General features: G+C 44.7%; 1 protein-coding gene across 2 annotated transcripts; it reads left to right on the top strand.

Moving 5' to 3' along the window:
- Positions 1-1,883: 1,883 nt before the first annotated feature.
- ZBTB2 (zinc finger and BTB domain containing 2) lies at positions 1,884-25,824 on the top strand. 2 transcript variants are annotated; one of them, XM_032651731.1, is made up of 3 exons: positions 1,884-2,160; positions 16,459-16,643; positions 23,060-25,824. In XM_032651731.1, the coding sequence occupies exons 2-3, from the start codon at positions 16,471-16,473 to the stop codon at positions 24,429-24,431; spliced, it is 1,545 nt and encodes a 514-aa protein (XP_032507622.1). In that variant the 5' UTR covers positions 1,884-2,160; positions 16,459-16,470; the 3' UTR covers positions 24,432-25,824. The 2 variants fall into 2 exon arrangements, with proteins under 2 accessions (XP_032507622.1, XP_032507623.1); XM_032651732.1 differs by lacking the exon at positions 1,884-2,160 and adding an exon at positions 2,527-2,696.

Below are 25,824 nucleotides of genomic sequence, written 5' to 3' on the forward strand. Positions count from 1 at the left end.
CACTAGGATGCTCCTGACAGCACCTTCTCTAGGAAGGAAGGAGATTCAGTTTCAGGAATAACCCCAGGGTTTATTTCTATACAACTATATAGAGTATGGTACTGAGAAAATATTTGTTGATCTTAAGAATAAGCATAGTTACTCTGACTCAAGGCCAAATACTTGAGACACATAGCCAAGTTTCTGCCCTATGGCTTCATCTAAAACTTCAGCATTAGTTTTGCTCAGTTTTTCCTTTGGTGTCTCTTAAATCAGTTCACTCTCCATGTAAGCACTCATCAGACTATAAACTTGAAAGTTCAAAGTCTAAAAGAATTAAGAACCCAAAGATCTCTAACGATGTCTACCAATCAAAATCACTTTAGTTTCCTAATGAGATGAAACAGATCTCAACTGTAAAGCAAATCCAAGGAAACTGGCATGCCAGTCTAATGGCCAACTTTGATGTTTTAGTGATAGTGCACCAGAAATGCTTACAGCAGGGTCAGAATTTGGTTTTGCAAGGCAGACATTTAGCCATTCACAAGTCATTTATCTAGCTGATCAAAGAACAAGAAAGTTCAAGGCAGGTATGTACTAAATCTATTACTCACTTCTGGACCACTAAAGTTACACAGCTGCTTATTTTGTCTTCAAAGAAGAAGGAATTAGTCATCAGTAGCCCCAGGTACGACTGGATTACCGAATCACACGCAGATTTTTAGCAGGGACACTGCTGTATGTTAAATTAACTGTCTTAAGACAATAAACTTGCCTTAAGTATTTTGTGAACTACGTGCCAGGGCACTGTGCTTAGGTCTGGCTGTGTCAACCAAAATGGGTTCCACATCAAATCAAGGAGCTTATATCCAGGATAGCATGCTTTAAAACCAGAGTAGCCTAGGAACTGCTGCCTCCATTTTCTTACAAATCAAGCCATATTCTTTTTTAAGTCTTCAAAATCCTATATATGTAAAACAAATCGTTAAATGCATTCCTCAAAGGACTAAATCATACTTCTAAAGATATAAAATTCTAGCAAAATGGCAACGACGCAAAAGTAAACTTTAACATGTTAAGAATGACCATCAATGAATATTAAACCCCATGCTTGCCCTGTTACCATGTTTCAGGACCTCCCCGTTAAAAGATTTCAGGACCTCTAAATTTAACAGAATGGCCAACTCTGGAATCCACTCTAACAATATCTCAGAGACCAAAGCTTAAAAGGAGAGTAAATTGTTCGTAAGTAACAAACACGCTTTGCAGACTTCGACTTTTCTGGACCAAAGCTTCATAAGCTAAAATCCAATTACTGAAATAAGCACCAAATTCAATCCTAACAGAAACGTCTTACATCACACTCATCTGGTCTGTAAGGAAGCACTTCTACCTCTACACACAGCACCAACAAGCATGTCTACTCCAGTATGCCTTCTCAATTACCACTGGCGGTAAAAAAACTATTAGTAATTTCACAACTATCTCCCTGGTTCTCAAGTCCAATCCATTTCAAGTCTTTCAAGATTAAAATTTATGCTAATACGGGAAGCAGAGGGACAAAGCTATAGGCCAGGGATGTCAAGCACAAGCTTGCAGAAGGATCCAAGCAGTAATTCTCCATCCCTTCCCCGAGCATCTCCAGGATTGTCCTACCTAACACTTCATGTAAACATGGGGCCTGTGACTCAAGCCTCCAGCCCCAATAGGTGGAGAGAAGTTTTCTCGCCTCGGCTGCACATGGTCTGCAGAAGTTTGGCTGGAGTAGAGCGCGGAGCCTGGGTGGGAGCGGCAGCGTACTTAGTGCTGCAGGCGGCGGCGGCTGCGGCGGCGGCAGAGCAGCAGGAGGCGGAGGCGGGCGGGGGGAGGGGAGGCGGCTGGGGGGGGCGGAGGGGGCTCTTGCCGCCACAGCTCTCTCGCCGCCTCTCCCCCCCGGCGGGAGCCGCTCTCAGCCTCTTTGCACTAGTCGCTCCGCTCTCTCGGTCATGTGACCTTAACGTAACCGGACAGGAAAAGCCCCGCCGCCGCCGCCGCCGCCGCGCCGGAGACACCGACCGCGGCGGCAGCAGCAGCAGCAGCAGCAGCAGCGAGAAGCAGAGGCGGCGGCGGCGGGGAGAGCACGGCCAAGGCTGCCCAGCGGTGCCTCCTCCACACCCCCCGCCGCAGCGGCACCGGCGACAGGTAAGCGCGCACCGCCTCCTCCTCCCGGGGCCGGTGCCCACGTGCCGCCCCCGGCCCGGGCTCAGGGAAAGCGAAAGGGGGGGCGGGGGCCACCGGAGCTCGCAAACGGTTCCGGCAGCGACGGTGGCAACAAAGAAGACGAATGACCCCAGTCCCGGGGCTTCAGCTGAAGGCAGGCGGAGGGCCCGGGCCACACGGGGACCCGGTTCTGGGAAGCGAGGGCACGGGCGCCCCGCAGGGGCGGGGGCGGCTGCGCCTGGCGCCGGGGCTCTGGCCGCCTGACAAAACCATCCCCCGGAGCCAGGCGGCGGCGAGTCGGCAGCAGCTCCATCCGGGGCTTTGCGCGAGGGGGAGGGGACGGAAGCCGAGAGGGCGGGCGGCGGAGAGGAGGAGGGAGGGAGAAAGGGGAGGGGGGCGATTCGCGTTCCGTTCCCCGTCGCCGGTCCCTCCCTTCCCGCCGCCACCGCGAAGCGCGTCCCGAGCGGCGGCGGCCGGTGAGCGTCCCGCGCTGGAGCCCCAAGAGGCCGGCCCGTCAGGTGCGTAATCCTTCCGTAATCGCCTCGCCGCCGCCTCCTGCTGCTACCGCCGCTGCTTCTTCGGCGGCAAGGCTGCGAGCTGCGGAAGTGGGTTTGGGGGAGGGGAGCGGAGAGGGAGGGGGAGGGGAGGGATCCGGTCCGACCGGAGCAGGCCCGGCCTCTCTGGCGCTTCTCCCAGCTGCAGCGGCTCCTACAGCTGCTGCCGCTACCGCTGCGGCTCCGCCTCCCCGCTCGCGGGCGGGGGCGCGCACGCGCGCTTCCGGCCTCCTCGGGTCTCGCGCTGTCTCCCGCTCTCGCGCGCGCTCTTCCCCTCGCCCTGTCTGGCCACCCCCACCCCCCACCCCGCCCCCGGCGCCGGAGCTGTTGCGCCGGCCGGGGCGTTGCGCACGGCGTAGGCGTCGGCATTGTGTTAAACTCCGCGGGACTTGGGCGAGCGCGCGCGCGCACGCGGGACTGAGGAAAGCGGAGAGCGTGCGGCGCGGCCCAAGTGCGTCGCTCCTCCTCTCCCCTAAGCACCTCGGGGATGGGGGCGGGGCCGGGGTGTGCGGCGCCTGGCCCCGCCCCCGGCCCGGCGCCCGCCCTTGGCGGGGCGAGGCTGGCGGGACTAGGCTGGGTAGGCGGCCGTTGAGCCGCTTTATGGCAGGGGGTGGGGGGAAACGCTGGCCCACGCCCGTGCCGCGGGGGTGGGCGCGCTGAGCGGCGGCTTCCAGCTTCCGCTCCACGGGCGATCTACGCCTCCGGTAAGGCCGAGGCTAGCCCAGAGCTGCGCTGTTGTTGCTGGCTGCTTGGCCTTGGGGCCGGCCTCCGAGCCGCGCTCCCGGCCGATGCGGCCTTCACACCCGTGTAGGGCTCCGCGGAGGGGAGGTTGGGGTGCGGAGGCTGCTTCCCGGGGCCGGAATCGTTTTCTCGGTGTAGCGAAACCCCCACACCATTCATCTTTAAACAAGGCTGCAAAGAGACATGGTGATGCAAAAGGTGCTTAGGAAGCGAGGTTTTTGTTCCTTTTAGCTGGTAGTGAATTAAGAGGGCAGTAAAGAAAGCAGGGGTAGCAGAGCGGGCAAGAAAGTGGTTGGGCAGAGTGAAAATGTAGTTAGTTATTGCTACGCCATTTACTGCGAGAACTTCAACTGCTGAACTCCTAATTATGCCGTAGGGAAATAACCTAGGCTCGTTGCCCCGCCCCCAGTTTGCGGTGTTCCTTAGCTCTTCATCATACAATGGGCCCCCTTGGCGTGTGAGTCTCAGGTCTATTCATTTTCATAGGTTATTGTTTTAGTAAAATAAAGCATTAATAAGATCGGAATCACGGGCTCAAGCAGAATGCCAAGGTGCTCTGGGTTTCCTTAAACCCAGCCCTTCCCAGGACCGACCCTCTATGTTGACCCCTAATGGGTCACTGGAGCAGGGTATAAATATCACGAGCATTTTAGTCTGAGGGGCCTGAGATTTTATTAGGAAATCAGAACTAAGACATTTTAAACCCTAATTTCTCTGATTTATTACAAGCCAAAATTAATTGTTAAAGGAAATTTTTATTTTGCATTCTAAGTGATCTTGGTATGTGTCCAGGGCATTTTCAAACTGTTAAAAGTAATTTTGAAGAAGGAAGTTTACGACTAATAATACATTCCTGTAAACTGAGCGTTTCTCACTTAATAAATGTGTGGTTTGTATAAGTTTATTTTCTAGCCAAAGACTTGACCTGTGTTGAAACCATCACCAGATCTCAAAGTACAAGAAGTGGCATACCAATGGTATCGGTGCCACAGATAGTCAACAGTGGAGGAACCCTGTTACAGGATGGCAGATAAACCGCCCCTAAAGCTTTGCTGTACAGTCCAGCCGCTTACTTGCCAGTTTCAAAGCTTCTCTTCAGAGAGGACGTAAATAACCGGTGCTCCGCCAACTCTTCCAGTGGAATACACCAGCAGCAGAGAATAAACACTAGATGTATTAGGTCATAGAATAAAAGCTATGACAGTTTCTTTTTTATCTTAATGGTTAATATGAACTTTGCAGTGTCCTCCAAAATCTGCACTTTTGTGATATAAAAATTATATTAAATTATATAAAATTGCATTTACCCCAGTTCCTCCAAGAAGATACATGTCCCTGTGTAAGGGGATATGCTTTTTCCCCAGCCTGAGAATCACCAGCATAGAGGTGGGAAGTGAAGGAGATGTCTAAGGCTGACCTATGGCGTTGGCTTGGGATCAGCTTCTTTGGAGTTGGGAGACTCTCCTACCATTTCTTACCTGTGGCTTGTTGCTTCATCCCTAGACCCACTCACCTTTCTGTGAAGTAACTTTTGAGACTGGGCAAGTAGTGTAGCGCCAGGCCATCACAGTAAGGGAGGAACTGCTGCTCAGCCGGAGACTTTACCATAAATTTCAAAATCCACCTGACAAAAGGGCATTGGTCACTTTTCCTACTTCCTTATGATCTTTGGGTCACAAGGCATGACCCTGAAAACCAAAAAGGGAATTGAGAATTTTTTTTCCCCTGAAGAAAAAGAAATTTAACATTCTAGGCATTAGGTCAAGAATACTTCTAAACCTTTTTTATGCTCAAGTAGGTTGTAATTTTTATTAACAAATTAAACTTAAATAATTAAATATTTCTTTGAATCCATAGTAAATACGGTTGTGTTTTACAGTGCTGGTATGCCCTTGATGCAGTCAGTAGCCACAGAAAGAACACTTACAAGGAGTTGGCTGGCCAAGACAGTGAAGACTTTAGGCAAGTTTGAGGCTCGTATTTATGCTCAAATGCAGAATCCCCAGCTCACATGCATTGAGGTTTGCATCACGTGACATTCTCACATCAAGAAAGCTCCGTATGCAAAGATAGGAATTTGTAAAACACTTTACTGTATCTGGTTAAGTACTTATCAAACAAATCTTTTACTTTACAAGAGGCTTTCGTGTACAGTTTCTTTAAATATTGTGCACCCCTAAGTTCTGCATGAAGCAAGGGTGAACTTCAAAATAATGTGAGAACAATTTCAAAGCGTACACATGTTCTTCTGTGCCCCACCTGGTCATTTAGATTCTCCATGTCCCCAGAGTGATTCTGAACAGGGATTGTCTAAGTGTGGTCTACGGTCCCTTGTGAATCCCCAGGACCCTTTCAGGGTTCCATGAGGTCAAAGCTATTTTCCTAATGATACTAAGATGTTACTGGCCTTTTTCACTGTTGACCAAATGTGTCAACATTGGGGAGATCTGCATAACTCAATGAACTGACATTTTCCAAATAACCAATAGGCAGTGTTAAAAGTCATGAATGGGTAAACGATCCATTCAAAGTGTAAGAGGCAGCAGTGAATTTTACTGTAATAGAGCAGATAAATTTCATTCATTGATGTGTAAAACTTTTAGATCGCACAACTAACCTTTAAGAAACTACCACTTGTCAAGTTTTGGTGTAATATCAAAGAAGAATAATCACAATTACCTGAAAAGTCTACTTAAATGCTTTCTGTTTTTCTTTAACTGCGTGTGTGAGACTAGATTTTCTTTAATACTCAACCAAAACAGACGTCACAGCAGAGTAAATGGAGAAGCAGGGTGAATGCAGAATCCAGTTGTCTTCTATCAAAGAGATTTGTAAAAATATAAAAAGATGCCACTTCACTATTTTTTTGTTATTTTGGAAGATACAATTTTTTTTCACAAAAATGTGTTATTTATATTAACATGCAACGGGCTTATTATTGCTATGTCTAATTGAACTAATAAATGTTTTTAAATTTCTCAGTTTTAATTTCTAATATAAATATCAATAGTTATATTCCATATAAACAAAAGCTCTTGATATCATCAGTAATTGTAAAGAGTGTGAAGGGGTCCTAATACCAAAAAGTTTGAGAACCCTGGAATAAAATATTGAAATGAATTAGTCAGTTAAGTCTTTGAGTTAAAATATATTTGGAGCTCCTCTCTGGCATACATGGAGCTACACCTAGAGGTGATTATGTTTTCTTCAAATTAATTTTACTAATCATCATACAACATATGAAAAAGGAAGGCAATCTCTACTTTGGAGGGTTATTAGAAGCAAATTAGATTAGGTTTTAAATTTTGCTCTGTGGTCACATCCACATCTAAGTTTCCTTAGAGTTGGTTGTAGCATAATACCTTTCAAGTTATCACTTAAATATCAACTCTTTTTAGCCATAAATCTCTGACCTGCTTCTCCTTGACATCTGAACTATCCCTGAACTCCCTCCTTCTGACCTCAACTTATACTCAGAAATTAAAAACTAATTTTAATGTTAACTTAAGCAAAATACAATTAAAAAGAAATCTTTTACAAATGCAATGCTTTCCAAAGTCAGAATAAGTGCCAGTGGTAAGTGTATGTCCCTCCTTTTCCTAATTACTATGGGGAGGATTGACTAAAGAAATGTTAAGAAAAATATGTCAACCTATCATCACAACTAAAGACATTTCCTAGCCTCGAAATACGGTTTTAAAATATATTAAAATTCAAACAACCAGCCTCATTCAAGTTTACTTTATAGGCCCTCAAATATTAATTATTAATAATACTAATTGAAAAAGCAGTTTTTTCCTCCTGGTAAGTGGTCTAAACTACTACTTGAAAGAATCAATCTTACTTGTGGGTAGTGCTTTTTCTATTACTGAGGTGTCCTGTGCATTACAATATTCATTTATGCTTCACTTAAATAAAATCAAGGACTCCAGAGGACCCTTTTAGTGCCCTTGAAATGGGTAATCTAAGTGGTATTTAGTATCTTAGAAGGGCTATTATCTTTAAAAAGTGAATCATCAATTCCCAAAAGCTGTTTTGGTCTCCTGTTCTTATACCAAAAATGAAGGAGGAACTTGGGTTGTCAAAATATAATGTGATTACATACATCCCATTCAGCTGTTCCCCCAGAAGATGAGTCATTTACTTAAGGATCAGCCCACCGTGTGCTGTGTGATGGCAGCTGACAGCACTCGACATCCAGGTAGTAGCCCATTTTCAGAGTGATACAGTGGTGAAGGCAAAACCCAAAGCATTAAATAATATAAATGATTATTTGTATTTGGCTTTGGAAAGTGTTTTTAGTTTATTTCCACATGTTACGTCTTACAGTCTCTGAATTTGCTTAAGAAAAAAGCCACTTTGTACACCTATACGTACATAAGAAGGCATTCTGTGAAATCTCACTTTTAACAATTGACTCCCCTCTTTATCTCTACTTGTCTTCAGTTCCTCTCTGCTCACTATTCTGATTTAGGAAAGACAAATGTTTTTTTTTTTTTAACGTTCCATTTATAGTGTTGAATGGGTGGGGGCTTTATATAGGTCTTCAGTTTTATGTCAGGCTGTTGGCCCTCTGTGACTACGACTGGTAAGAACTTTTAGGAATGACCTGTAGAGCAAAGTAGTGTCCTGGAAGGAGTGTGAAATTTACACCCAGAAGACCAGGGTTCAGTGGACTCCTGCTAGTTTACAGTTTTAACCTCTTTGAACTATCATGTAATGATTTAAGGATGTGACTTACAGAGTCAGACACACCTGGCTTCTCCAAAGACTCTCTGACATAAATTACAGACACGAGACTTCGGAGTTCCAGACCAACATTACTGACCGACAAGTACCCTACATCCCTACCTGGCATGTCCCAAAAGCATCTCAATCCCAACATGTCTGGACCTAACCTCATGATCTTCCCCCACAAAACTGGGATTTTGCCTGTGCTCCCACCACTGGGGGGAGCCCCATGCTCTATCCAGTTACACAAGTTAGAAATCTGGGGATCACCTAGGACACCTTAGTCTCCCCCACCCTCCTCCATTGAATCCACCAACAACCAGTTCTGCTGATTTTTTTATCTTCTGTTTTTCAAATTCTGTCCATCTCTCTCCCATCTTCATCGCCACCACCCGATCTGTCATCTCTCTTCTAGACCACTGGAAGACCTCCCCTCTCAACCACTTCTAACAGGCCTCCCCTTGCCCACCTCTTTGCCACCATCCCCTGTTTGGTTGGCCCTTCGGCTGCAGCCATCTGATCACGCAGATCAGCTCAGAATGGTATTTATATCGTACACATCTGGTCACGTCACCTTTCTTCAAATCCCCTTTGGGAGCTCCTCACTGCTCTTAAGATATGGACCAGAATCCTTAACCAGAATCCTGAGTCTTCGGCTTCACCTGCCTCATTCGTCTCTGGCTCTTTGCCCTTCAGCCACATTGACCTTCTTTTAGTTCCTCAGTTGCATCTTGTTCCCTCCTGTCTTAAGGCCTTTGCAAATGCCGATCCCTCAGCCTGGAATACTCTACCTTTGTCCAGTTAACTCTTCTCGTTCTTTAAATATCTCCTTAACTTGTATTTCTTCACAAACACCTTCCTTGACCCACAATCCCCAAATTAGACCCTAGTTTTGTGACCTCATAGTTCCTTATATTTTTCTTTGATAGTTCTTATCAGAGTTGGCTATTAGAAATCTGTGCGCTTACTTGATTATACCCTTGAGCTCTGTGTATTCTGCACACTTGTATCCACTGCCCCTGGCACCTTAGGAAGCTCTCATCATGTGCGTGACTACTTCCCAGATCTGCTTCTTAAGAGCTGGCTCTGCATGTGGGCAAGTTACTTAACTTCCCTAAGTCTAAATTTCTTCTGGAAAAAGGCTAATTAATCCTTGACACATACGTGGTCATTTATTATTAATGCTGTGGTTATTATTATAATGAATAATGAAACAAATAGTAAAAGACAATATACCATGGTATTGACCAGGATTAAATGATGTGTGTGAAGGGTTATTATAAACTATAAAGCACTATTAAGAACATAATTATTAGCATGAAGAAACACGAGGTGACATTTTAAAATTGAAAAATTGTTCCAAAATAGAGCACACATTAAATTGATGAGAATTTTGGAGTTAATCTAGGAAAAACAGAAACTGAACTTTTACCCCCAAATCACCCAGCTAGGCAGGGGCCAACCGATGATTGGAACTCAACACTCTTCTCCTCTCTAAACATGTAGTTTTTAATTTATTTAACAAATATTGAACCTCAGACAGTATGCTTAGGCACATGGGATAAAGTAATAGATGATAAGTAGCACTCAATGCTGGCTCTCCAGAAGCATCAGGCAGGTTCACAGAGGCTCTGGAGGTAAGAAGACCCTCCAGTCTTGAAGGTCAGGGAAATTTTGCAAAGGACAAGTAGAGCTGGGGGGGAGGGGCAGGCAGTCAGTGGTGGTCCCTCTGCAAGTGGCACATTCAAAGGTCCTGCACAGAAGTTCCAAGGCCCAGTTCAAACAGGCCTCGTCTCCTGACCATGTGAGTAGAAATCAGGTTGCTGAGCTGCTCAGCTTTGAGAGGGAGGCCCCTGAGCAGTGAGTGTTATGTTCTGTTAGGAGCCCAAGAATGGCCTGGGCATTCAGGACATTTTCTGGGCAAAGAAAACTGCAGTTTATCTGTTCACGCAGAATTTCCCGAGTGAAATACATCATTCTGTCTTCGTTATCGTCAACATACTCAGATAAAACTGGATTTGTGATCATACCTGGACTTCAGAACAATGGGACACTTGTTGATCACTTGGTAAAGACCACCAAACAGACAGTCTTGTATCAAGAAAACAATTAGGCACAACTTAATGTCATAAAGTAAAACTTTATGTTGTAATTTTTTTTGCATTAGAAAAACTTTTTTTCCATATGTTGGATATAGTGCCACTGTACTTCCTCTAGAAGTATATTCTGAAGTTATGTCCTGCCTACCTTTTTATGTTGAAAAGCCCTCCATTCCTAGCAGGTACGTAAATATTTTATGTCTTTTCTTTCAAAATAAAGAGGGAGCACACTCTGTTGGACCCCCAGTTTCAAGGTTGCTTGGTTTGTTTTTAGTAGGTCTTGGCACCCCAGAAGTCTGGAAACCAATAGTTTAGATTAGCACTAGAGCATGGAATGCAGAGTGAGCAGCGGTGAGGTCACCTGTAAGCCATGTTGAGGAATCTGGGATTCATCCTGAAGGCGGTGGGGAAACAAGAGGAGGATTTTCAGCAGGATGGTAACATCAGATTTGCCCTTGAAAAGATGGTTCTAGCTGTTCCATACGGATAGGTTGGAGAGGCTAGAGCTGGAAACGGGGAGATGAGTAGGGAGGTAGAGTTAAGGCGTGGGGTGGGATAAAGAGTTTAAATTGGTGGCACATGGGTGGCATATGGGGAGTGAGAGGTAGAGGCCTGAAAGGGGAGTCGGGGTTCCTGGCTTGGTCGAGGGGTAGATGATGGAGCCATGCACTGAGCTGGGGATACAGATGGGACAGGTTTGTGTCTATCGCTTTTATTGTCCCTTTGGGATCTGAGTTGTTTTGCCTGGACTGAATTTAAGGTTCCTTTGGGGCAGCCAAGTGGGAGTGGACCAGATCACCACAGAGAGTCTGCAGAGTGAGAAGTGGGCTGTGGACCAAAAGCAGAGGAGCAAAAGAGGAATCTTGATGGGGATTAAAATAGAATAGCCAGAGGTGAGATGAAAACCAAAGTGCGGCGGCCTGGAAGCAGGGCCCGAATATTTATGGAGCAGGAAGAAGGGTATTAAATGCGGCAGACAGGTCGAATAAGCTACCCTTCCATTGGGCTGGGGAGCAAGAGGCCATCAGTGACTTTGGTGGGCGGTGCAGGGCCGTTTCAGTGCTCACGGGCAGCAGCAATATGGTTGGGTGAGCAGTCGATGGCGGTGGGAAGAGCAGATGTCCATTTCCTCAAGTGGGGGTAGCCTGGAGCAGAGCCAGCCCATGAAGGGTGCCGAGATGAGGAGAGAAGATCGGTGAAAGGGCGATACTGTCAGCTGGATGGGGGTGGGGCAGGAGCTCCCTGAGATGCTCCAAGCCCGGTACCCTCTCCTCCCTCTACCCTCTTACCCCATTTTCTCAGGTTCATTTATATATGTGACAATCTAGGGGGTTGTTTTTCTTTTTCCCACTGAGAAAGGCTTTTTTGGTCTCTAGAGTAAAGAAGATTTTTAAAAATTGATCTGTATGGGATTTTCCCCCCATGTGAAATATGAACATATGACACATCTTCTTTGTTTCTCCTTTCATTTGGTTTTTCCACTTTTCAGAGACTCCGGACATGTGTTCTGCCTTCTGTATTTGAAAGACACATTCAGTTCATTTCCTATTCTAGATGCCCCTAAATTGAGATCCTAAAATAACTAGTAGACCCTCTTTAAAAATAAACATTTTACGCAAAAATAAATAAATAAATAAATAATAAACATTTTGCAGTTTTATCATAGTTTTATTCTTATGATCTGAATAAGATACTTACGCTAGTCCGTTTTGGAACAAGGGGGGAGCCATACATTTTGCTAAATCGAAGAGATGATATATATCCATTCATGTAAAAATCCCAAACCTCAAAATCGTCCTATAAAATGTTGATAAATTTGATGAAAATTTTATATGTCAAAAATCTCTCTAAAACATAAGAGAGAAAAATATTAGCAACATATGTGACAAACAGCTCGCTTTCTTTATATACAAAGGGTTTTACAGGTAAGAAAAAAGAACAAATAACCTGATAGAAAATGGGCAAAGCTCATGAAGAGAAGCAAGAGGACATAAAAATATACTTCAGCTCATCATTAAATCCATAGAAGGTAAAAAGTGATATTGGCAAAGATTCTTTAAAAAGTGATAATACCCAGTGTTGGCCAGAGTGTGGGGAAATGGGTGGGGTGGATGGACACTATTGTGTGTCCATAATATTTGAATCTCTTATAACAAGTATATACACTTTAAAGTAGCCATAAAAAATCCCCTATTAATTTTAAACAGACATACTTGTATGTAGTGTGTTCCAAAAAAATCAAATGAACCCCAGTTTAAACCCTACTTCTTGTTCTTAGGTATTCTATAATCTTGGGCAAGCTACCTGACTTCCCTAAGCCTGATTCCTCATTTGTAAAATGTGGTTAGCAAAACCTCAAATAGCTCAAGTCAGTGTGAAAGTAAATGAATGACATATAGGTATTATACTTTTTGTAGAGAAAGGCAAGTTAGTAAGATGGGAAAGGAAGTGTTCTGGCGCTTTTCAGAGAACAGCCTTGAAGGCAAGTTTCTAAAGTTATATCCTGGTGGAGGTCAGATGAGAGCGATGTTTCTTAGTCATCCCGGTTACTCTGCCACCTGGCAATGTCCCTGTCTCTCCTTCCTGATCTTCAAGCTTTCGCCTTCTCTGACCTACGCAGAAAACCCTGGGGAACTAAGTTGCCGATCCACGCCACTGACGTTCACCTGCAAGCAAGAGTACAGTCCAGGTCTCTTCACACTCAAGCTCCTGCAAACAGGGATGGCTCTCCTGCCCCTCATGCTTGGATATATAGCTCTTGGTAGAAAACACGATACTTGACATTCTGGAGTCTTGCTCGGTGACCAGATCAGTCTCTTAAAGAATCATTCCACTTTGTTCATTTATTTTAGGGCACACTTGTCAATTTCTGTATCTGCCAGATCATCCCCAGAACCTAACCCTAACGCTAGAACAGGAAAGAGGGTGAGGCGTTGAGCACCAGCTGAGTAAGAATCGATGTGTTTCTGTTTCTATATTTGTTTTTAAGCTTACTGGTAATGCTTTCTCCACAGTCACTTCCCCGATTCTGAAGTTAAGCATCGTGGTTATCCATTTTTAATCTAATTAATTAATGTGTGATGGGCCTTCCTTTTTTAACTTTTTATTTTGAGATAACTGTAGATTTACAAGAAATAATACAGAAAGATCTCATGTGCCCTTTACCCAGTTTCCTCTAATGGAAACATCTTGCAAAATTCTGCTCCATCACAACCAAGGTATTGACATTGACACCGTTGAGCTGCAGAACATTTCTGTCACCACAGGGCTCCCTCCTGTTGCCCTTCTACAGCCAAGCATCATTGCCCTCCTCTCCCCTCGCCCCTCCACCACTAATCTGTTCTCTACTTCCGTAATTTTCAAGAATGTTATGTAAATGGAATCATACAGTATGTAACCTTTGGGGACATAATTCACCCAGGTTGTTGCCTGTTTCTGTAGTTCATTTCGTCTTAAGGCTGAGTAGTTTCCTGTGGTTTGGGCATACCACATTGTTTTAACTGTTCAGCCATCGAAGGGCATCTGGATCACTTCTGGTTTTTAACTGAGGAGTAAAGCTGCTGTGGATACACAGGTGCAGATTTTTGTGTGAACCTAAGTTTTCATTTCTCTGGGATAAACGTCCATGTGTGCAATTGCTGGGTAGTATGGTAGTTACATATTTAATTTTTAAAGAAACTGCTTACTTTTCCAGAGCGGCTGCACCGTTTCACCTTCCCACCAGCAATGGCACGAGCAGTCCATTTCTCCGCATCCTTGCCAGAACTTGATTGTTGTTCTTTTATATTTGGCCACCCTGCTAGGCATGTGGTGAATCTCACTGTGGTTTTAATCTGCTTTTCCCTAATGGCTATTGAACTGTCTTTTCATGTGTTTGTTTGCCATCTGCATATCCTCACTTCAAGTATTTTTGCCCATTAGGTTTCTAATCCGATTGTTTTTGTACTGTTGACTTTTGAGAATTCTTTATATATTCTAGATACTAGTCCTTTATCACATTTTTTTCTCCTACTTTTTAGCTTGTCTTTTCATCCTCTTACCAGGGTCTTCCTCAGAACAAAAGTTTTTAATTTTTATGAAGTACAATTTATCAATTTCTCCTTTTATGGTTTGTACTTTGGATGAATCCTAGATTCTCTAAGATTTTATCCCATTTTTTTTCCCCAAAAATTATAGTTTTGGTGTTCTACATTTAAGTCTGTGATGCATTTTGAGTTAATTTTTATGTAAGATATGAGACTTAGAGATCAAAGTTCTTTTTCTTTTCTTTTTTCCTTTTCCTTTTCCTTTTTTTTTTTTTTTTGTCTATGGAAGTCCAGTTGATCCAGCACCATTTGTTGAAAACTGTTCTTTCTCCACTGAATTATTTTTGTGCCTTTGTCAAAAATCTACTGTACATAATTATGTGGGTTTCTCTATTCTGTTCCATTGATCTGTGTGTTTATCCCTCCGTCAGTACCATACAGCCTTGAATACTGTAGCTATATAATACATCTCGAAATTGGATAGACTGATTCCTCCCGCTTTATTACTCTTTTTAAGAACTGTTTTAGCTATGCTAGTTTCCTTGCCTTTGCATAAACATTTTAGAATATTCTCGTCTGTATCTACAAAGAAAATCTTGCTGGGATTTTGAAAAGAATTATATCAAACCCATATATCAATTTAGAAAAAATTGATTTATATTATGTGTTCCTAAACATAAATACAGGATGTCTCTTCATTTATTTAGATCTTCTTTGATTTCTTTCACCAGCATTTTGTAGTTTTCAGTATACAAATCCTATACGTGTTTTGTTAGATTTACATCTATGTATTTCATTTTTTGTATGATTATAAATGATATATTTCTAATTTCAGTATCCACGTGTTCAGTGTTAGTATATAGAATTACGATTGGGTTTGTTTGTTTGTTTTTGGCTGCATTGGGTCTTTGCTGCTGCGCGGCATGTGGGATCTTCCCGGACCAGGGGTCGAACCTGTGTCCCCTGCGTTGGCAGGTGGAGTCTTAACCACTGCACCACCATGGAAGCCCTACAATTGGTTTTTATATGTTTGTCTTGTATCCTGTGGCATGGCCAAAGTCATTTAATAATTCCAGGAGGTTTTGTAGATACCTTGGGATTTTCTGTGTATATAAAAGTCATGTCATCCGCAAATAGGGACAGTTTTATTTCTTCCTTTCCTGTCAGTATGCCTTTTATTTCCTTTCTTGCTTTATTGCTCTAACTAGAATATCCAGTACTATATTGAATAGTGAGAATGGACATCCTTGCGTTGTTCTCAGTCTTAAGGAGAAAGCATTCGCTCTTTCTCCCCATTAAGTACACTGTTGAATATAATGTTGATATTTGTGTGCTGGGCTTTTATAAATGCTGTTTGCCTGTGGGAAGGAACACATCAGGATTTGATACACCGGCTCCCCCAGAGGCAGTTCCCCTACTACAAATAGATTGTTTGCTGGAGTGAAGTATGAGGAATTAAAGAGGTTAGAACCTTGGAGTCAGAACATTCAGATTTAAATTTTGACTCCCCCCACCTTCTGGCCAGATGGACCAGGCTAACTACTTGCACCTCTCGAAGCCCATTTCCTCCTCCACAAAAGATGGAGAAGAGGACCATTCCTGAGCCCTTACCCTTGAGGAGTAACCATGTGGGGTTATTATAGCCCGGCCGGCTGCAGCCCTGTCCACACGGCAGGAGCTGGAAGATTGTCCAGACTTGGTGAGATCTTGGCCCTACCCTGCTGTGGCCACACCCCAGCACCTTAATTTACTTCTCTCTCTGGAAGGTTGGACAACTTCTGATGGATCATTAGAATTTGCGTTTGGAATCTTAAACTCAAAGACAAAAGATCCAGGAATGTTTGCTGTCTGGCGGGCTGACTGCTCAGGCCCATTTCCTGGTTCCTCCACTTACCATCTGTATAAACTTGGGCAAAGCACGCAGTCCCCGAATTCACCATAAATTTCATCATCTGTAAAATGGGAGTAACAACAGAACTACGTCACAGGGCTGTTGTGAAGACTGAGTGAATTTATGTAACGTTTCTAGCAGTGCCTGACATATTAGCCGTGACCATTACTGTTGGTGACTATAAAGACACTACTTATTTGTGAATCATCTTTCTTAAAACAAAATTGTTTGCTTTGCAGATTTTTTAAAAAATGGATTTGGCCAACCATGGACTTATTCTTCTGCAACAGTTAAACGCTCAGCGAGAGTTTGGTTTCCTGTGTGACTGCACGGTTGCCATCGGCGATGTGTACTTCAAGGCACACAAATCAGTTCTTGCTTCATTCTCCAATTACTTTAAGATGTTGTTTGTCCATCAGACCAGGTAACTAACGTGGTTGATAATAATCTAATGACTCTGAACTTCCGTGGCCCTCTTTCCCGTGAACATGCGCTTCGCCCTCATCACCACCGCGGTCTCGCCGCCTCTCCCCAGGTTCCAGTCCCTCATCACCTCGCTTGCCCCGAGCAGCCCCTCCACCTCCGAGTAGCCACGCTGGGGGTCACCTACACAGTCAGGATCGGTAGGGTCGGGTCCACTACGAAGGCAGCTTCCTTTCACTCCTCCGGCCCCGTCCCGGCTCTCCCCCAGGCCTTGAGTATTTATCCTTGTCTCCTAATGAGAAGCTTGGCGGCCTGAATTCCCACAATTTCCTTCTTTTCTCTCTTAAAATGTCTCAGTCTCCTTATCTTTGCACAGTTTTTTTTCTTCCCATCTCTCTGTCTTGGGGAAAAGGGCCCCTGGTTGTCTAAGGAAAACAATCTTCCTCCTGCCCTTATGCTCCCAGATCCTACCCTGTAGTTTTCATTCTGTACTTTCCATTTTATACTTGTACCCCCATTGCCATCCCCAAGCCTGTGAAGGCTCAGCCCTTCCGTGACATGGCTGTCTACCTGCGTGATGGTGCTGCTTTTCCTTTGTTTCACTGTGAAAGTTCTACAAAGGATGACCGATGGCCTCGCTTCTCTCCTCATCCCACACTCTTCCTCTCCGTTGGCACTGTGGTTTCCACCCATCGCTCCACTGGCATCATTTTTCCAAGGTTGCCTCTTCATCAGAATCACTGCCTCTTCCCAGTCTCTGTCGTCCCTGAGCTCTGCAGCCTTTGCGACTGTTTTCTTCCTTCTGAAGGGCTGTCACCTGCATTTTGATGACTTTGAATCCCCCTTGTTTTTCTGCCTTCTCCACAGGCGCCTCCTGCAGTTTTGGTGAGTGGGGTCTCCACGCTGCTTTCTCTCTGCCTCTCCTGATGGGCGCTCATCTTTTCCTGGGTCTTGCCTCTGCTGGAAACCCGTTGACAGCTCTGGGCTTGATCTTTCTCTGTCTCCAGAACTCTATTTCCCAAGGCCACAGGCTGCCTGCTGGACATCTAGAATTGAATATCCTCTTTTATCTCATTTTGCATGCCTAAAACTGAATTAAGTCTTCCCTGAAGTCCCTTCTGACTTCCCTATTTTTTTATCTTCAAGTAAGCCATACTAAAAATCTCTCTAAAATCGTATCCTGTCGGTGCCCAAATCATGTTTTCTTCATAATTACCTCTCACATTAGTTCTTTCCTTCCCTTCTCACTTCTATTTCCTAATCATTTTCCACATTACTGTCAGATTAATATTCCTAAGCATTGCTTTGATTGGAGTGTGCCTTTGATCTGAAACCTACCAGATTGTGTTACTCCTTTGATTGGAAACCAGGAGGACACCCATCACACATCAAAATAGCACACAGATTCCTCATTCTGTCTTTCAAGGCCCTGCAGGCATGAAGCCTGACCTCCTTCCAGCCTGTCTCCCGACCGCACGCCCACCTGGACCACGCTTTGCTGGCCTTCTGCCCACTCCCTGAGTTCTAGTTTACACATCACCTCTTCCGTGACCTCCGCCCCCGCAACAGTCAAGTGAGCCGAAATGATCAAAAGCAGTCTCTTCCTCTCTCAATAGCACTTTATTTATGCCATTTTGTAAGAGCAACATATTTTCCCTTTGTTGTTATTTGCGTACTTACTTACCGCCCCTCATCATTTGTAAGATGCTTGAGGGCAAAGACTGGGTTTTACAAATGTTTTTGAACATTTGCAGCCAATAGTTCGGGGATTTGTACATAATAGACACTTGATAAATGTCTAGAGGAGCAGAATGGGGGATTAGTAGGATTAATGGCAGGCGGAGCTTGCTTTATCTTGGGACACTAAGGATGCTTCTGTTTCCTTCATTGTCAGAGACATCACAGCTAATAGGCACTGGAAGTCTCTACGCAGTGAATTAAATTGTCTTGCAAAGGGACAGGTTTTCATTTTGAGGAATAAAAGAATATAATGAGTTTTAAATAGATGCAGGAAACTTAAGTGTAGAACAGTAAGCAAATACCTTTCTAACAAAGGAATGTGATGTTGGTGCAGAGAGGAGCCCCAAGTTTCAGCAACAGTGTGTTATTGCCCCAGGGCTGGCACGTGCCATTTGGGCTGCCTGAGGCCTTGACCACCTCTGGTGAGAGGAGAATACTGCGGGAAGACCACAGCCATGCTTTTAACTGCTGGCTACTGTAGAGATAGACCAAGAATACAGTTTTTTCACACTGAAGAAGAGTGTTTTATGTCTGCAGTTACCACTAGATGTCTCTGTCTTATGGACACTCTCTAAGTGAAAGTTTAAAATCCTGTAGCACTGCAGACTTGGAGCTCTCAAAAATAAAACAGAGACAGGCCTTGCTAAGTACAACCTCTGACAACATCTAACGTTATTTTAAAATCTTTACTTTCAAAGTTCTTTAAGCCCAACTTTTACTTGAAGGGTCTAGTGAAGGAAAGATTGAAAATGTAAATGACTGTGAAAGTTTACAGGAAGGGCTTGTAGCTGTGCTAAAACTATATTTTTCCTCCATAAAAGTGTTACGTCAAACAGACATCTGCAAATTAAACCACTTAGGTGTAAGCATATTGTAGAGAGCTGTGTCCTTCCCAGAGCACTTGCAAATGACCAGAGTGGCCCAGAGCAAGCTTGAGCGAATCGACAGGAGGCCTGGCTGACTGGGAGGGAGAGCCGTCAAGGACAGCAATGGCTGGAACGTAACATAAGGAGTGTTTTGGGGTTTTTTTAATTGGTTGCTAACTTTTTTTTTTTTTTGGCTGCGTTGGGTCTTCGTTACTGCGCCCGGGGCTCTCTCCAGTTGCGGCGAGCAGGTGGCCACTCCTCGCTGCAGTGTGCAGGCCTCTCATCGCGGTAGCCTCTCCCGCTGCGGAGCACGGGCTCCAGCCTCACGGGCTCTAGAGCGCACGCTCAGTAGCTGCGGAGCACGGGCTCCAGCCTCACGGGCTCTAGAGCGCACGCTCAGTAGCTGCGGAGCACGGGCTCCAGCCTCACGGGCTCTAGAGCGCACGCTCAGTAGTTGTGGCTCCGGGCCCAGTTGTTCCGCGGCATGCGAGACCCTCCCGGACCAGGGCTTGAACCCGTGTCCCCTGCATTAGCAGGTGGACTCCCAACCACTGCGCCACTAGGGAAACCCTAAGGAGCTTTTTAAAATAACTTCTGAAGTGTCTTGAGTGTGTCTATGTGCTTCTGCTTTAAGAAAAGAAAAAAATGTGAACAAATCAGGATAAATTGGCATCTGGAAACCTCCCAGAGCCCTGGGCACTTGCAGTAAACCCCAGGGACACGCCCTTTCCTCTCCCTGGGGGCTCCTCACTAGCTCTGCGGCCCCTGGAGTCCTTCCTTCTCCCTCTAAGCCTGGCTGAAGTGTGGACGGGGCCTCCCGAGCCCCATCCCTTCTTTGCCATCAGAAACTGTATGAAGTTCTTTAAAATTTGAGAGATTTACTGTCCAGCCACCTCCATTCACAGTCGGTAGACAGAGGACAACCTATACAATAACAAATACGGGGACATTATAAAACTTACAACAGAGTTTTTCTAGAAAGGGGCCCTGCTTTGTGTTTACCTCTCATGGATGCTGAAAAATATAGCCCTGCTTTGGATTTCTGCCCTTCCCTCTTCTCTGCCCTGGGGGCAGCGGGGCTCACTCTCCCCTCCTCCTGCCCGGAGGAGCATTCCTACCCACAGAACAAAAGGTGCCCTACGGTCTCCTGGGGGTGATTTGCATCTCTGAAGGCCTGTGGCTTTCCGGTTCATTAGGCCTTTGCCTGGCCCTGGAAAGATCCCCAGTAGTTAAGTCTTCAATCTGGAGTTGATTGCTTATATTATGAAAGTATCCCTTCACCACACCTAATCCCTGCAGCTTTATTTTGAATATTGAATTTCCCTAAAGCATCTAAATATGTTCTAGTATTCACATAATATTGTTGGCACTTACCTTGTGCTTAAAGGGAGGCCCACCCAATAAAGACAAGAATGATCTGTGTGTCTTTTTTAAAAACAGAGTGACATAAACTCAAAGGGGTGCTGGTTTTTGGGCTCGATCTTTATTCTTTGGCTTCCATACTTTATAGTCAAACATTTTCCACGTGATTATTTGTATGCCGTCATGTTGAAATATACACACATTGATAGCGATGCAGTAATTATCCAAATCTATTTTGTCACAAATTGCTATTAAAGTCACTTTCCCCCCTTTTTTTAACAGAATAAAATATTAAATTTAGAAGAGCAGAATATACCGATACTATTTTAGCATATTGGAAAATATTTGTTAATAAGATAAATAGCTTAATAGTAATAGTAAATCATAATAGTAATAAGTGGTATAATCAAAAATGATTGTAAATTCTAAAGGAATCCAAGGAAGGTGTCTTTAAAGTTTAAAAATGCACTGTCGGGCTTCCCTGGTGGCGCAGTGGTTAAGAATCCGCCTGCCAATGCAGGGGACACGGGTTCGATCCCTGGTCCGGGAAGATCCCGCGTGCTGTGGAGCAACTAAGCCCGTGCACCACAACTACTGAGCCTGCGCTCTACAGCCCATGAGCCACAACTACTGAGCCCTCGTGCTACAACTCCTGAAGCCCAGGTGCCTAGAGCCCGTACTCCACAACAAGAGAAGTCACCGCAATGAGAAGCCCACGCACCACAACGAAGAGTTAGCCCCCGCTCGCCGCAACTAGAGAAAAGCCCGTGCACAGCAACAAAGACCCAACACAGCCAAAAATAAATTAATTAAATAAATAAATTTTTTTTAAAAAATGCACTGTCTATAGAATATATTCACTCAGTGTGTGATAGCACACATACCTCATAATATGTAGATATATATCTCACTGATTTATAATGATGCATTAGAGTTTCCCTAAGGGCCCAGGGAGAGTTCTTGGGACCTTTTTATTGTTGCTTGAATCAGAATGCTGTTTCTGGGATGATGCAAACACTAAAGTCTAAAAGTTATAAAATCAATTTTGCCACAACTGCTTTAGCTACCTCAGATAAATCATTTAACTTTGGGGGACCTCAGTTTCCATGTCTGTCAGATGGGAATAATCAGATCTGCCTCATCTACTACACAGGGTTGTCTTAATGCTCCAAAGAATCTTGGTGCTTTGGCTTAGGAGTTAAGACTCATTTAAATCCCAGTTCCGTTGCTTACTAACTCTGATATTGAGCAAGGTATAAATCCCTTTGAACCTTAACTCCTTATCTGTAAAATGAGAATTAATGGCAATTAAATGAGAAAATGCCTATAAATCCCAGCTGCAGGGACATCCCTGGTGACGCAGTGGTTAAGAATCCGCCTGCCGATGCAGGGGACACAGGTTCGATCCTAGGTCCGGGAAGATCCCACATGCCGCGGAGCAACTAAGCCCGTGCGCCACAACTACTGAGCCTGCGCTCTAGAGCCTGCAAGCCACAACTGTTGAGCCCATGTGCTGCAACTACTGAAGCTCACGCACCTAGAGCCCATGCTCCACAACTAGAGAAAGCCCACGCGCAGCAATGAAGACCCAAAGCAGCCAATAAATAATTATTAATTAATTCTTTTAAAGATAACTGGAGAATATTAGAAACAATGTTTTTTAAAAAATCCCAGCTACAGTTCTAATGATGAGGATGATTACATTTGTTAAGGAACTGAGTTGTCCCAGAGCTGCTTTTCATGCAATCTAGCAATGCTGGGGCAGTGATCTGACTCCATTCGAGCTAGAATGTGGTTTGCCGTTCCTGTTCTTCCCAGCTCTACAGCACCCCATCCTCATGCTGGAGAGAGCAGAGGGTTGCAGAGCGGGGGTAAAATGAGGTTTTCCTGTTTCTCGCTTTTGTTGTCTTGCTCTTAGGCACTAGTCCAGCTCCTCCATGTTATATTGTTTGACTCTTACCTTGAAAGATCTGCTGAGCTCTGGTTGGCCCTGGATCAATACAGAGTCCTAGACATTTAGCTAAAAGATCTGCAGGTCAGTGGTTCTTAACCATCTACTGGGCCACAGGCCACTCTCAGATAGAGAGCAATGGATCCTCTCCATAAAACACAAAGTTTTTTATATATGATATAATTTTACGTAGATTACTAGGAGAAAAACTGCTTCAAGAGTCTATGAGTTAAGATACCACATTTGTTTAACATGAATTTTCCTTTCTCGGTCCTTTAAAATATCTTTATTGTATTTCTCTCTGTTCTTAATAGGATTAGAGTTAAATTATATAGGCTCCAGTATTCTAGTTCATGAAATGAACAGTAAGATATACGTGAGATGGTCTTGTTTCATTTGCCTTTATAAGTACCGGGTTTTTCCCCCAGGCTTTATGTTGTCATTTGTGTCATGAATTGACGTTCACTCACAGGCTTGTTTTTTGCCTGTTTCTTGCAGTGAGTGTGTCCGTTTGAAACCCACTGACATCCAGCCCGACATCTTCAGCTACCTCCTGCATCTGATGTACACAGGGAAGATGGCACCTCAGCTGATCGACCCTGTGCGGTTAGAGCAGGGGATCAAGTTTCTCCACGCTTACCCGCTGATCCAGGAGGCCAGCCTGGCCAGTCAAGGAGCCTTCTCTCATCCTGACCAGGTTTTTCCGCTGGCGTCTTCCTTGTATGGCATTCAGATTGCAGATCATCAGTTGAGACAAGCCACCAAGATTGCTTCAGCGCCGGAAAAACTTGGCCGAGAGCCACGGCCACAGCCGTCCAGGATGAGCCAGGAGCAGGTGCCTGAGGCCTCCCAGCTCTCCCAGCTGCCCTCGAACCTGACCCAGGTGAATCGGACACACATGACCCCCTCAGACCCGCTGCAGACCTCACTGTCGCCCGACCTCGTCTCCACTCCTGTTCCTCCCCCGCCCCCCGGGGAGGAGACCAATCTGGAAGCCTCTTCCTCGGACGAGCAGCCTGCGCCCCTCACCATAGCCCACGTCAAGCCGAGCATCATGAAGAGGAACGGAAGCTTCCCCAAGTACTACGCCTGCCACCTGTGTGGGCGGCGCTTCACCCTCCGGAGCAGTTTGCGGGAGCACCTCCAGATTCACACGGGGGTCCCCTTCACAGCCAGCCAGCCCGGAGAGAGCCGCGTGCCCCTGTCTCTCTGCAGCAACACGGCGGACCTAGGAAAAGACGCCATGGAGGTGCCTGAAGCGGGGATGATCAGCGACAGCGAGCTGCGGCACATCTCAGACTCGCCCATAATCGACGGGCAGCCGCACTCGGAGACGCCGCCGCCCTCAGACATCGCGGACATTGACAACCTGGAGCAGGCGGACCAGGAGAGGGAGGTCAAGAGGCGCAAGTACGAGTGCACGATCTGCGGTCGCAAGTTCATCCAGAAGAGCCACTGGAGGGAGCACATGTACATACACACCGGGAAGCCTTTCAAATGCAGCACTTGTGACAAGAGCTTCTGCAGGGCCAACCAGGCTGCCCGGCACGTGTGCCTCAACCAGAGCATCGACACGTACACCATGGTGGACAAACAGACTCTGGAACTCTGCACCTTTGAGGAAGGCAGTCAGATGGACAACATGTTGGTACAGACGAACAAACCCTACAAATGCAACCTGTGTGACAAAACGTTCTCAACTCCCAATGAGGTTGTTAAACATTCATGCCAAAACCAGAACTCAGACGTTTTCGCCCTAGACGAGGGGCGGTCCATTCTCCTGGGCAGTGGGGACTCTGAAGTGACGGAGCCCGACCGCCCAGTGTTAGCGTCCATCAAAAAGGAGCAGGAAACAGTGTTGTTAGACTGAATGTTACTTATCTTTTTAAAAGACTGTCATTTTTACAAAGACTATCTTCCTTCCCTTCCCCCAAGTCAGAACTCTTGTTCTCCATGGCATGATACAAACAGGTCCCCACTCCCTCCCTCCCCCTCCCCCTGCCCCGTCCCCAGCCCCCCCTCCTCCGTAAAGGCTTTGTGCATTATAAACCTGGAACATATTTACTTTAATTCAGGGGATATTGGAAAGATAATGGTCAGTAGTACTTATAAGCTCAAATAGACTTCAAGAAGTTTTGGATGATTGGAACTAATGAAGGGTATATAACAAAACAAAACAATTCGAATGCAATTTGGTAAGCTAAAATTATGACTTTCCCTGGGTAATAAGTCTTCCTTCTCAGAAAGACAATGTCCGAAAATACAGCATGCTGCTTAGAGATACAGTGGGGCTCTGTACTATGCAAAATCTAGAGGTGTGGGGAAACTTTAAATCCAAGAAAACGTACTTAGTATTTATCCTCCAGAGGTCTTATTTCAGAATGCATCCTTTGAGATTATGTCCAGTTAAGAAAAATTATTAGTTAAGAAACCTACTTGAACAAAACACAAAAGAGAAAAAGTAATAATGTGATGGCAATCTTAATTTTTGGATAAAACATGACAAGCTGTGAGTTTGTATGTCTGGAAGAGAAAATGTGTGGATACTTGATGTAAACAGGTGAATTAATGCAAATGCCTTATCTAATTGCTGGCTTCTTTCAAAGTTGAACAACAACAAAATACTGTGTTTTAGTTTCTGACAAATTTGTCAGTTGTTTTAAAAACCAGATTTGAAAGTACTGTTCTATAGATTGTCTTTCTGAATGGAAAACAACCTGCCATTCTAGCAGTTGCCAGTGGTAAATTTGTTTTTAGCACCAGTCAGCTGCTTTTAAATCAGTGTGTGTATGTGGGGAAAAGGATACAGGAATATGCATCTTACAGGGAAACTTGTGAGCAGATGTAGCAACCTCAATAACTTTAAATGTTACTGCTAATAGTTTACTGGCAACATTCATTGAAGCATCAAAAATGGCAAAGAGAAATCAGGACAAAACACTTAACTGCTGTTTCGGAAAAAACTTAATTTTGATGTTTAGTCTCCAGTTGTTTTTTTTTAACACTGAAATTTCCTCCATCGGCGTGAAAGCAGTAAACGTTGTCCATTAATCTTCCTTTAGGCCAGTAACAGAATGGTCTCACAGGATAAAACAGGAGCCAGAAATAAGGACCGAAGGGGAAAGGGAAGAACAGTTAATAACTGTGCTGTACGTATATGTTAAAAACTGAATATCCCGTCATCCTATTTCATGTATAGTTGAGTTCTCAGATTTGTAAGTTTTTATACATACTTTCATTGAATAAACATTTGACTAAATGGG

The sequence above is a fragment of the Phocoena sinus genome, chromosome 12 (genome assembly GCF_008692025.1).
Source record: "Phocoena sinus isolate mPhoSin1 chromosome 12, mPhoSin1.pri, whole genome shotgun sequence".
NCBI lineage: Eukaryota > Metazoa > Chordata > Mammalia > Artiodactyla > Phocoenidae > Phocoena > Phocoena sinus.